The 11,425-nt window shown below is 50.1% G+C and overlaps 1 protein-coding gene across 1 annotated transcript in view; it reads left to right on the forward strand.

Moving 5' to 3' along the window:
* The window catches only part of Arhgap35 (Rho GTPase activating protein 35), a 123,160-nt gene extending 115,321 nt beyond the window's left edge, over positions 1–7,839 (forward strand). Inside the window, exons 6-7 of the mRNA XM_032894374.1 lie at positions 4,157–4,262; positions 4,834–7,839. Of these exons, the coding sequence (XP_032750265.1) occupies positions 4,157–4,262; positions 4,834–5,191 (464 nt within the window). The 3' untranslated portion in view covers positions 5,192–7,839. The remainder of the gene's footprint in view (positions 1–4,156; positions 4,263–4,833) is intronic.
* Positions 7,840–11,425: the final 3,586 nt, after the last annotated feature.

Here is an 11,425-nt window from a genome sequence, read left to right on the forward strand (position 1 = left end):
CCTTCTGTTACCCTCTCTTCCCTGACACCTCATCCCGACCAGGACATGCTTCCAACCTGATGGCCTTTTTCTTTCTGGTTCTCTACCACAACACAACCAATCCCTTCCTTGTCTAGAGTCCCTCCAATCTGTCTGGTCCCAACAAGCTGCCTTACGGCTTATGTGCTGACAAGTCCTAGAGGTAGGTCCAGTTAGGGACACTAAACCTGTAGTCTCTTGGTGCTTGATCGTCCAAGAGAAATTATTCTCAATGCATGCTTATCATCGCCCCTTCTCACTAGGCAAATGAGACAGCTTATGCTAGATATTATATGACTGACAGCCAGACTGTGGCATAGATGGAGGGCCCTCACTCCTTTATGGGCTTCTGTTCCCATACTACCTCAGGGTGCTGCGTTCTCTTATCTGTCCAGATAGTTGTTCAGGGACCCTGTGTCCCTCACTACAAGTACATGTGTTACGGCTTGTATGGACAGAGAGTCATGGCTGTGACAGACAATATATGGTTCCAACTGCAGTCTGGTGGACAAGAGACACTGCCCCACTTGCTGCATGACCATGCCTCCAGAAGAGTCTGAATTTTCTATTTTGAGCCAAACAAAGGGTACTCCCTGCCCAGCCTTAGCCATAATCTTGTTTGCCACTTGGAAGACCAGGTTACACCTGGGCCTGCCTATATTTCTCAAGCCTCTGCCCAGCTCTCTCCTGTTCTGTTACTATAAATATGCATGGTTCACAGCCTGGAACTCAGCTGACAGTAAACAGTCAGGGTGGCGACAGTGGGATCCAGGGTCCTTGCCACAAGGTGTTTTGGCCAGGGCCAGTTCTTAAACCTTTTTTGTTGTTTGTTTGTTTTTTAGTTTGGGTCTTTTCATTGGTTGGATTTTTTTTGTTTTTGATTTTTTTTTTTGAGACAAGCTCTCACTCTATAGTACAAGCTACCCTCAAACTCTGGGTTGATCTTCCCGTCCTGGTGTGTCTAGTGCTGGATTTTCAGGTGTATATACTACAGCTGTCTCTTTATACCTTTTAGAGTCCTGTATACTCTGAGGATGTTCATAAGGTCCCTGGTAGTCATGACTTTCTCTTCCTTGGGGCTTCTTAAGGATGTTGCCAGCTGCAGCATGTGTATATAGACTGCACCTTGGTTCTTCCAGCCCCTGAAGACCTGCCCACAACCTGACTCCATTCCTTTCACAGGCTCTAAGGCATGGCAGGGGGTCTGGAGCAGAGGGCAGTGCTGAAGTCCAGCCCCACTTTCTGCCTGGATGCCTGCTAAGGATTGGATAGCAAGAGCCGCCGGAAACTGTCTCTCAGGGTACTGTAACACTGAAGATGTAAGACCCTTCTGTCTCCTAGAGGACAGAGGATACAAGTGAAATCTCAGTGTTGGGAATGGAATGCCTCTCTCCTGTGTTGGTCAGAGAGATACCCAGAGCATAGGATATTACCATGACACTTGGTTGCCCACCATAGCTCAGTGAGAAGATCCTGTTGCTGAAGACGTCACTCACTTTTGTATGTAGGATACAGATTTCTATCTCAACTGAGCAGAAAACTCACTATTGGCTAACCTACATATTGCCAGAAGGTGCCATGTGGGCTGCTGTGAGAGAAAAGACATTAATAGTCTTACCCAGAGCTCAACCCTGCATATTACAGTACCTGGCAAAGGTGTGTCCATTGTTACAGTGGTGGCATGACAGGTACAGTTCAAACCAACTTCTTCCTGATTGGATATGGTTAGGTCTGAGCCTTCTCCCCAAGAGAAATTTCGTATCAGATACTGTAAATATATTCAATAGCCCATGACTGAGGAGATCATGGGCAAAGTAAAAAAAGGCAATGATGGGGTAGAGTAGGACCTGGATTACTGGTACACTGTGTGCCTAGTATGTGAGGGTTCTAGGTTCCATCCCCAGCGCCTTAAATAGAGAAACCAGCCTTGCCTTAGCGTTATAGACCTAGGACCAGACTGCAAGGAAGATCCTGTCTCTCTCCTGGTGGTCCTTCCTCCATTCACTTGGTGCTCCTCAGTGCTCATGAGCACAGGGACCTGGCAGGGAATCAAATAGGTTGGGAGAGAGAGGGAGGGAGTACAGGACAGGAACCACATAGGTCTTTCTTGGGCTTCTGACCCAAGAGACCGCCAGGAGGAGTGTGAGCTTTCCCACGGAGAGCATGAACCGGTATCAGAACAGCAGCACCACCTCAGAGAAGAGGCACCCATCACTGCTGTTCCTCAGGTGGGAAGTGCAGGTCTGATGCTGAGTGAAGCTGCTGTCGGTGACATACTGCCACACGGTGCCTGCTGAAAAGAGGCATGGCCACGTTCCAGTCGTTGGGGACCTACAGGGACCTGTGCATGCTTGCATCTAAAAGGAGCTCACTTGTTCTAGTGAGTGAAAGTGAGCCCTGCTCACGGCTCTTGTGTGTGCTTGTATAATCGATCAGCATCCTCCTTCCTGGGGCTTCCTTCTGCTAAACAGAATTCTTACTGAAACACAAGAACAGACTACTGGGCTACAGGTCAGCCATGAAGACTGAACCATTGAAGTGACTCTGGTTAGAAACTGAAGCTGGACTAGTTCACACCTCAATTCCTGTGGCTTCAATCATCTTCTGACAGGCAGACAACTCCCATTGTTCAGGTTCCCTGCCAGTCAGAACAGCTCCAGGCCCTCAGCATGTGCCCAACTGTGAGCTCACCTTGACGCTCCAGTTCTAGAGGTGCAACCTGTAGACTCTCACAGACAGGAGGCTGAGCGACCCTTGGGTGTCACTTGCCCAGGTTCACAGCTTCAGGGTGCTGCAGACAGGATGGTTAACCCAGACCACCTGACTCGGGTTTGGGCTCTGAACTGCAGCCCTTACATAACAACGCTCCTTCAGGCTCACCCGGTTGTGGCCTTCTAGCATGTCCTCTACTGTAGATTCCCAACTAGGAAGCTGTGGTCTTACCTTTTTTTATTTTTTAATTATTAAAAATAGATTTGTTTTGTTTTTTGACAGGGTCTCACTATATAGAAAACAAACAGGCATCTAAAAAAATAACAAGATAAAATAAAAACAAGCTAGAATAGGACAAAACCAGCAAGCTAACAGGAGAAAAGAGCCAAAGAACAAGCTCAGGAGACAGACAAAAGCCACTGCAGTTTGGTTTTTGTTTTGTGGGAGGGTGGGGGTGTGCACACATGTGGAAGTTAGTGGACAGCTTACAGGAGGCAGTATTTTGTACCCTATGTGTCCCAAGGATCAAGCTTAGGTTGTCAGACCCATGGACCATTTCACTAGCATGCTGCAGGCCCACACAGCAGTGGCCACAGAAACGCCTTTCCCTGTGCAGAGGAGTCAGAGCTGACTGGTGCTGCTCTATTTGGAGTCTGAACTTTTTTTTTTTTTTTTTTTTTTTTTGCCTCCTGGCCAGAACGAACCAAACTCAGCTCAGTTCTGCAGGTGGTTAGTTCAAATCCCTGCTCCATGGCCATTCTGATTCCTTCTTTCCCATACTCAAAACAGGGCACATTGTGGAGATGGCTGACCTGGCATGGCATGGATGACATGCTTCCTGTCACAGCACGTTAGAACTCTCAGTGGGCACAGTTGGCGACAGTAAGAGCAGGGGCATGTGGTCCCTTTGAGCTGCATAAGAATCACCCACTGTATCAGCCCCTCCGACAGAACCATGTGCAGGGAAGGACAGAGCCCTGGTCTTGTGGCAGACCCCCTCCCTCCTTCCATGGTCTGTCAGTGTGGGTGGGTGGCAGCACCCTCCGTCTGGCCAGGAAGCAAGCAGTCTTAATACATTGGGGTGCCTGTCTCCAGGGGCAACCAATGAGCAAAGAATGGTGTTCTTTATGGTAGAGTCTGTGATGGTTCGTCTTGGGGGTTGGGGGGAGGCAGGAAGCCCAGGCACACAGTACTGCCCTTCAGCAGGGGCCTGGGACATAGACGTCGTCTGGACCCCAGTCCAGGTGTGCGGCCATGGGTGCAGGCTCTGGGCATGAGAGTAGGATGAGGCTGCCCTCCCAGGGGATTTCCAGAGCACACCTGGGCTGGCCACCAGCCACCTGTCCTACCAGCTGCTCTGTACCCTCCTGCTGTCCTCAGAATACCCACCAACTCAGCCCTGAAAGCCTTTCGTTTTCTCTTTCAGAGATCAACGACAGGGAGCAGAAGCTGCATGCTCTGAAGGAAGTGCTGAAGAAGTTCCCTAAGGAGAACCATGAAGTCTTCAAATATGTCATCTCCCACCTGAACAGGTAGGTTCAGTAGACGCTGTCTGTTTCTCTTCCTTCCTGAGCGGCATGTCAGGTTAGTTACCTGAGGACAAGGCCAGCAGGACCCACCCTCGTACAGCAGCAAGCGGCATAGCTAGGCCCTTGGCACCTTGCTTTCCATTCTGGCTCTGGCTTCTAGCCTGTGAGGGGTGGCGGAGTAGTTTCTCTGGCAGGTGCTAGCTAGTGCCTTCCGAAACTTCACGGAATGAAGAATGCCAAGAGCTTCTCACAGCTGCTCCTCGTCCATGTCTCAGCTGCTGTGAGGCAGATCACACATCAGGAGGGGTGCCTTGGGACAGAGCAGCCTGTCCTGTGAGCAAAGCACTTAACCAATACTCAGGTTTAGCCACTCATGGTGGGCCTGTTGGCAGAGGGGTGGTTTTTGCAGCCATGCACTAACTTCCTGCCCATCCCAGCATCATCACCAATTTGGTTGACGGTCTGGGCCCTGCAGCTCCTTGAAGCTGGTGGCAGGTTCGGGCTGAAGCTGGGCGGTAGGGAGGACCCCCTGAGGCCCTGTGCAGATTTCACCTGGCTTTGCTGTCATCCGCAGAGTCAGCCACAACAACAAGGTGAATCTTATGACCAGTGAGAACCTGTCCATCTGCTTCTGGCCCACGTTGATGCGGCCTGACTTCAGCAGCATGGACGCACTCACAGCCACTCGCTCCTACCAGACCATCATCGAGCTCTTCATCCAGCAGTGCCCCTTCTTCTTCTACAACCGGCCGATCAGTGAGCCACCGGGGGCTGCGCCTGGCTCCCCTTCAGCCATGGCACCCACTGTCCCCTTCCTCACCTCTACACCTGCTACCAGTCAGCCATCACCTCCCCAGTCACCTCCTCCAACCCCTCAGTCCCCAATGCAGCCATTGCTCTCCTCTCAGCTCCAAGCCGAACACACGCTGTGAGCCACCACAGCCCAGGAAGCAGGAAAATCAGTCGTCTTCTTGACAGGGTGGCATTTGGCCTTGAACAAAATCAGGTCTCCTGGGGTGGAGGTCACAGCCAAGCGCCTTTTTAAGACTTCAGTGGCAGCACCAGCCAGTGTCCACCACTGCTGGGCAGTTGAGCCCTGCTGTTCGTTTACCTGCCCTGGCTATGGCTGTGGCAAGCTCTGAGGCCCCGCCTTGGTCTGGGCCAATCTGAGAACTGAACTGACCAGATGGCGGCCCCATCACCCTTACTGCTCCTTGGACCCCTTGGCCCAACCCGTTTGCCTGCACCAGCGTCAGGCCCCACCGTCAGGACATCACCCCAGCCTCTGCCAGGGGCAGAGGTAACCCCAGCAGGGCTGGCCCCTCTACAGAGGACGTTTCCCAGTTTGTCCTCTCTCATCATCCACACACACACCTGCAACGGGGTCTTGGGGACATGTGGGCTATGGCTCTGCTACCCCATGGGACACACTGGGGCACTGGCATGGCCCAACAGCACAGCAAGAGGAGAGCTTTGTGCCTAGACCCAGTGTGTGGCTTTCCTCCAACCCCTTCCCAGGCTTCTGATCCATTCCCTGCCGCAAAGGAACACTGGAAGAAAGATGGAACTCCTCCACAGAGACAGAAAGACCGAAATCACGGAAAGAAAACAGACCTCAAGTTTCCACTCCCACCTGCCAGGTGGCCACTGGGTAACAATCCCCTTTGTCTATGTGTGACAGCAAAGTAAGGACACCTGGGCAGTGACTACAAACACAGACCCCAACCCCTACCCCCAGAGAAGACAGAGCCCTTGGAAAGATTATTAGCACGGCCCTTGCCCCTGCTGCCAACCAACACACTACATACATACATACACTACTATAGAAACACAGCAGACGTGTGCACACAGCACCCAGGTTGGCGTGTTTGGTTTGAAGTGGGGTCATTTCATCCCATGCTGTGAATGAACCAGAAAAGGGTGTCTGGGATATGAGCAGGTATGGCACCTTCCAGAAATGATCAACTGGTTATGGAATGAGGGATCCTGTTCTTAGGCACAGGTACCCATGCCTGGCTTGTCACACTGACCAGCCCTGACACTTTCCCCAGCAGCCTCCCCATACTCTCCTCCTGATATGGCAGCCCTTACGGGCTCTTGCCTTTGCCCCCACTTTAATCTAAGCACTGGGCCATGAAATCTGACACTAAGGTACCCTGAGCATAGGAGGGGCATGGGTCGCACCATTGCACTTTAGAAATAGCATGTGGGAGTGTTCCCAAGGGCCTCAGGTGGCCTGCCACCCTGCCTTTACCTCTGTAGGACAAGAGGAGGATGCCTGGCCTCTGGCCCAGGGTCCTGCCCTAGAGAAGCTGGCTGTCTCCCTATCTCTAGTACTTGGCAACATAAGGTGCTTGCAAACACTAAGGCTGCCCCCTGCAAAGTAATCTCCAAGACAAAACCAAACGCAAGGTACAAATGTGTTATACGTAAGTGTCTCCCTTCCTGGGGGTCTGTGTTGGGTGCTGTGGCCTGGAGTCAATAGGAGCATAATGTGTGTAGTGCCCACTAAGGTTGCAGTCAGTCCTCTGCCCTGACTTCATGCCCCAAGCCTCAGCTATTGAAATGGCTTCCATTCAGTAGCTTCTGTGTTGGGTCTTTGCAGAGATGGAATTGGAGCCATCCTGCTGTGAACAGAGTTATGAACCAGGCACCCATCTATAAGGCTGCTGCCTATTATGTCGACAGGGCAGTGGGTGGCAGACAGAGGTAGGCACATGGCTAGTAGAGCCCTGCTTGGACCTCACTTCTGCTTCAGGCACTCTAAGTGACCTTCCCACTCATGACAAGGCAACTGGGGAACTACAGAAGACAGAGCACTCAGGGCTTGAGTAGATGGCAGGTCAGCTGCTGCCCTACCCAGAAAGTAGCCCTGGAGGTGACCACAGCCTGGCACCACCCAACATTACCACGGGACCCAGGGCTGAGTTTCGCGTTTCACACTGGGTAGTATGCGTTCCTTCTGCACTGTCCCATCCTTCTCACCTCAACCTTTTAAGGGATATGGAAAGGTCTGGTGCTCTGTCTTCCCCCACGCTCTCCATTTTCTCCAGCCAACGCAGGCAGCAGCAGTAACAGACTTCTTAGAACCTTCACACTGTATCTACCACTACATAGGGTGACATAAGAGCAACTTGTAGGCCAGAGGGGTGGGGTGAGCCGTCCTGTGGTCTGTACCTCCACCCCTGGTCTAGCGGGAGGAATCCTGAAGACCTGCATCACCTAAGTGAGGACCCTACAGGGTACCTTATGCTCTGCTCCCAGACCCTGACTTACCATTGGGCCAACGACGATCCTCATCCCCCAAAGTCATCTACAGATGGCAGGTGGAAGAGGGAGGTTCTCCATTCCACACCCACTACCAGTGTGCATGGGGAGGGGATGGGGATGAAGTAGGTCAGTCCAGGGACACTAGAGAGGCTACGGCTCTAGCCCTATTGCCCAGCCATGAAGCCACCCAAGTAGTGGAGCCAGGACATAAGTTATTGTTCACATTAAAGAATCATGTTCCCTGTGTACATTTTAAGCAAAGGAAAGTCTTGGGATTGTATGGGAATAAAACTTGTTTGAAAATTTGGAATAGTGCTGTTGTCGGCTTATTTTTCTGGTATTTGTATTTTCACATGTTAAATGATCTTTATATGTGTTGGATTAACAAGTATTTTGAGTTTTCTGAGAACAAACAAACATTAATGGTATTGAAGTGTGTTAGTAGTCTGGCCATGTGCCCAAACTTCTGTTTTGCAGCAAAAGTGGAAACCTGTCTGTACAGCGAGTGTAATGATTTCCTGTATCGTGGCTCAAAACCAGGGCCTCTCTAGCTGCTGTTAGCAATGTCTGCTTCGTTTCCAGGCTTTTTTTAAAAACACATCATGGGTTTCTGAGGCTCCAGCCTGTTTAGTGCATGCAGCCATCACGGCAGCCAAGCATCTCTGAATGAGGTGTTTTTGTTTGGTTTTGGTTTTTAAGATCATGTATTTGCTACAAAGTATTGTACTTGTCTCAATGGGAATGGTGTAAAAAAAAAAAAAAGAAAGAAAAGAAAAGGCCTTATGTGATATGTACCATAGTTAATAAATCAATCTTGTAAAAAACATAAATAAAAACAGGCCTGAGAGAAATGAAGGGCTGCAGTCTCCAAAGCAGCCTGGGGCCAAGTGGGGGTGATCCTACTCCCTCTTCCCCCACGGCGGTGTTCCACAGGACAGAAGTCTGAGAGCCACAGATGGCCCAAGCTTTGGGAAAGTCCTCAGTGAGAAGGCCAGCCTCCCGAAGCAGCCACCACCAAAAACATTCCTACCATCTCTGGAAATGTTGAAGGAATTAGGCGTGGTGCGCACCTGAAGTCCTAGGACCGAGTGTACTGAGGCAGTTGGTTTTAGACATCTCTGTGAGAGGAAGTTTGAATGGATGTATGTAGGGGCACATGGGCCATCATGGAGGCCCATCAGAGAACACCTTGGTGAAGTAGGATCACTCCTCCCATTGTCTGGGTCCCAGATGGTGGCAAGGCTCCTACCACCCTGTGGGTTCCTCTACCTCCATTGTAGTGCTCACGCTTGCTGGGACTCTGATAGAACCCACGTGCACCTTCTACCTGACCTCCCTTGACCCTTCCCTACGACAGGGAAGGTGTCTTCCACAGCACCACTAAATGGATGGGAAAAAAACTCCAGGCAGCCTCAAACTTAAAACAAGCCCACCTTCTTCCTCCTCCTCCTCAAGTTTGTTTTGTTTCAGAAGGTTTCTCCATATAACCCTGGCTGTCCTGGAACTCACTCCGTAGAGTTGAACTTAGAGATCACCTGCCTCTGCCTCCTGAGTGTTGGGATTAAAGGTATGCACTACCACTGCTGGGCTACCTACATGTGAGTTACAGGCAGTTGTGAGCCACCCAATGAACCAAACTTGGGCCCTCTGCAAAAGCAGCAAGCTCTCTCAACCTCTGAGTCATCTCTCCATCCCCTATTTTCAGTTTTTTTGGGTTTTTTTTTTCCCCCGGAGTTGGGGACCGAACCCAGGGCCTTGCGCTTGCTAGGCAAGCACTCTACCACTGAGCCAAATCCCCAACCCCGGTTTTTTGGGGGGTTTTTGGGGGTTTGTTTGGTTTTTTTTGGAAACAGTATGAAAAGTGTTCTATGAATGTGGTTTTGTGGGTAAGTGCAGTGCCTGTAGATGCCAGAAGAGGGCATAGGAACTCCTGGAATTGGAGTTACTAGTTGTGAGCTGGGAAGAGGATTCTGGGCCTCTATAAACACTAAGTGATCTCCAGCCCCAAGATATTAATATGTAGCTCAGACTTCCTGTATTCAGTGCAATCCTGAATCAGCCTCCTGAGTGCTGAGATTACAGGTGTAAGCTGCCATTCACCTAAGTCTAGAATTACGGTGGGCACATCTGTGGCTCTCCTATGCCCAGCCAGAATGTCATCACTTGATTCTAGGCTGGAATGGTGGCACGTTGGGTAAAAGCACTTAGCACCAACTACTGAGGACTTCATCCCTGGGACCTTCACAGTTGTCCTTTCATTTTTATTGTTTAGTCTGAGGCTACCCTTGAACTGATTCTCTTGCCTCCAACTTCCTGAGTAATAGGATTGCAGATAGGCTACTCCCATCACCCCTGACTGGGAGCGTCTCTAAATGTACTTGACTTGGTATTAATTGTCTCCACTCATTTAATTCAGAATCCCAGAGCATGTGCTCTGTGCCAGGGCCCAGGGAGCACAGCCACAGCTCCGCCTGCCCAGAACCCTCTTCTCAGTGGACTCATCAGAGATGCCTTCATGTCATTTACAGCTATAGTTGTGTGTGTGTCTACTGTGACCAGTGGTCGCTCATTAAGCATTAAGGCCTCCCTGAGGAAGTGACCAGAAGAGCACACACAAAATCACAGGCTAGAGAGATGACTCAGTTAAGAACATTGATTGCTCTTTTTTTTTTTTTTTTTTTTTTTTTTTTCCCCGGAGCTGGGGACCAAACCCTGCTCTACCACTGAGCTAAATCCCCAACCTCGCATTGACTGCTCTTGCAGAGGATCTGAGTTCAGTTACCAGCACCTACACAAGCTAACTACTGATCATAGCTCTACTGTCCTCTATCAGCCCCTGTAGTTGCATGTACACACACCCAATATTAAGTCCATAAAAAGCAGCCAAACCTGGTGTTACAGGCTTATCCTAGTAGTTACTCAGGCTAAGGCAGGAGAATTGCCCTTTTCAGACCTGCTTGGGCTACAGAGGAATTAAAGGCTTAACAAGACTTATCTCACAAAAAGTAAAAGGAGGTGGGTGTGGATCAGTGGTAGAGTTTGCCTAGCGTACACAAGGCAGAGCTATGGGTTCAATCCTCAGCCAGGGCAAGAAGTGGCAAAATAGCCAAGTGTGGAAGCTCATGCCTATAGTCCCCACAATCAAAACCAGGGCGGAGAGATGGATGGCTCGGCAGTTAAGAGCACTGACTGTTCTTCCAGAGGTCCTGAGTTCAAATCCCAGCAACCATACATACGGCAGCTCAAAACTGTTAACGTCCAAGATCTGACACCATCACACAGAAACATACATGCAGGCAAAACACCAATGCCATAAAATGAGCACATAATATCTTTAAAAGCTGAGGCAGCGGGGTTGGGGATTTAGCTCAGTGGTAGAAAAGCAAGGAGGTTTGGTCCCCAGCTCAAAAAAAAAAAAAAGAAAAGAAAAGAAAGCTGAGGCAGGGGGTTGGGGATTTAGCTCAGTGGTAGAACGCTTGCCTAGCAAGCGCAAGGCCCTGGGTTCGGTCCCCAGCTCCGAAAAAAAAAAAAAAAGAAAAGAAAAGAAAGCTGAGGCAGGGGTTGGGGATTTAGCTCAGTGGTAGAGCGCTGCCTAGCAATCACAAAGCCGGGTTCGGGTCCCCAGCTCCAAAAAAAAAAAAAAAAAAAAAAAAAAAAAAGCTGAGGCAGGAGGATTATGAGTTTAAGGGACGGACACTTTGAGACCTCATCTCAAAAATCACTAAAAACATCAGGGGGGCGGGGAGGTCAGTCCAAGCCAGAAAAGATTTGAGTGAATTCCACTCTGGGTGTTGAGCTGAAAGTCAGTTGGGTTAGCACACTGCGGGAATGTAAACATGGGAAGAGGGGGGTGTTGCACAGCTTAGAAGTCCAGACAACAGTCATTTGAATGTTGC

This window comes from Rattus rattus, chromosome 2 (genome assembly GCF_011064425.1).
Source record: "Rattus rattus isolate New Zealand chromosome 2, Rrattus_CSIRO_v1, whole genome shotgun sequence".
In the NCBI taxonomy this organism is placed as follows: domain Eukaryota; kingdom Metazoa; phylum Chordata; class Mammalia; order Rodentia; family Muridae; genus Rattus; species Rattus rattus.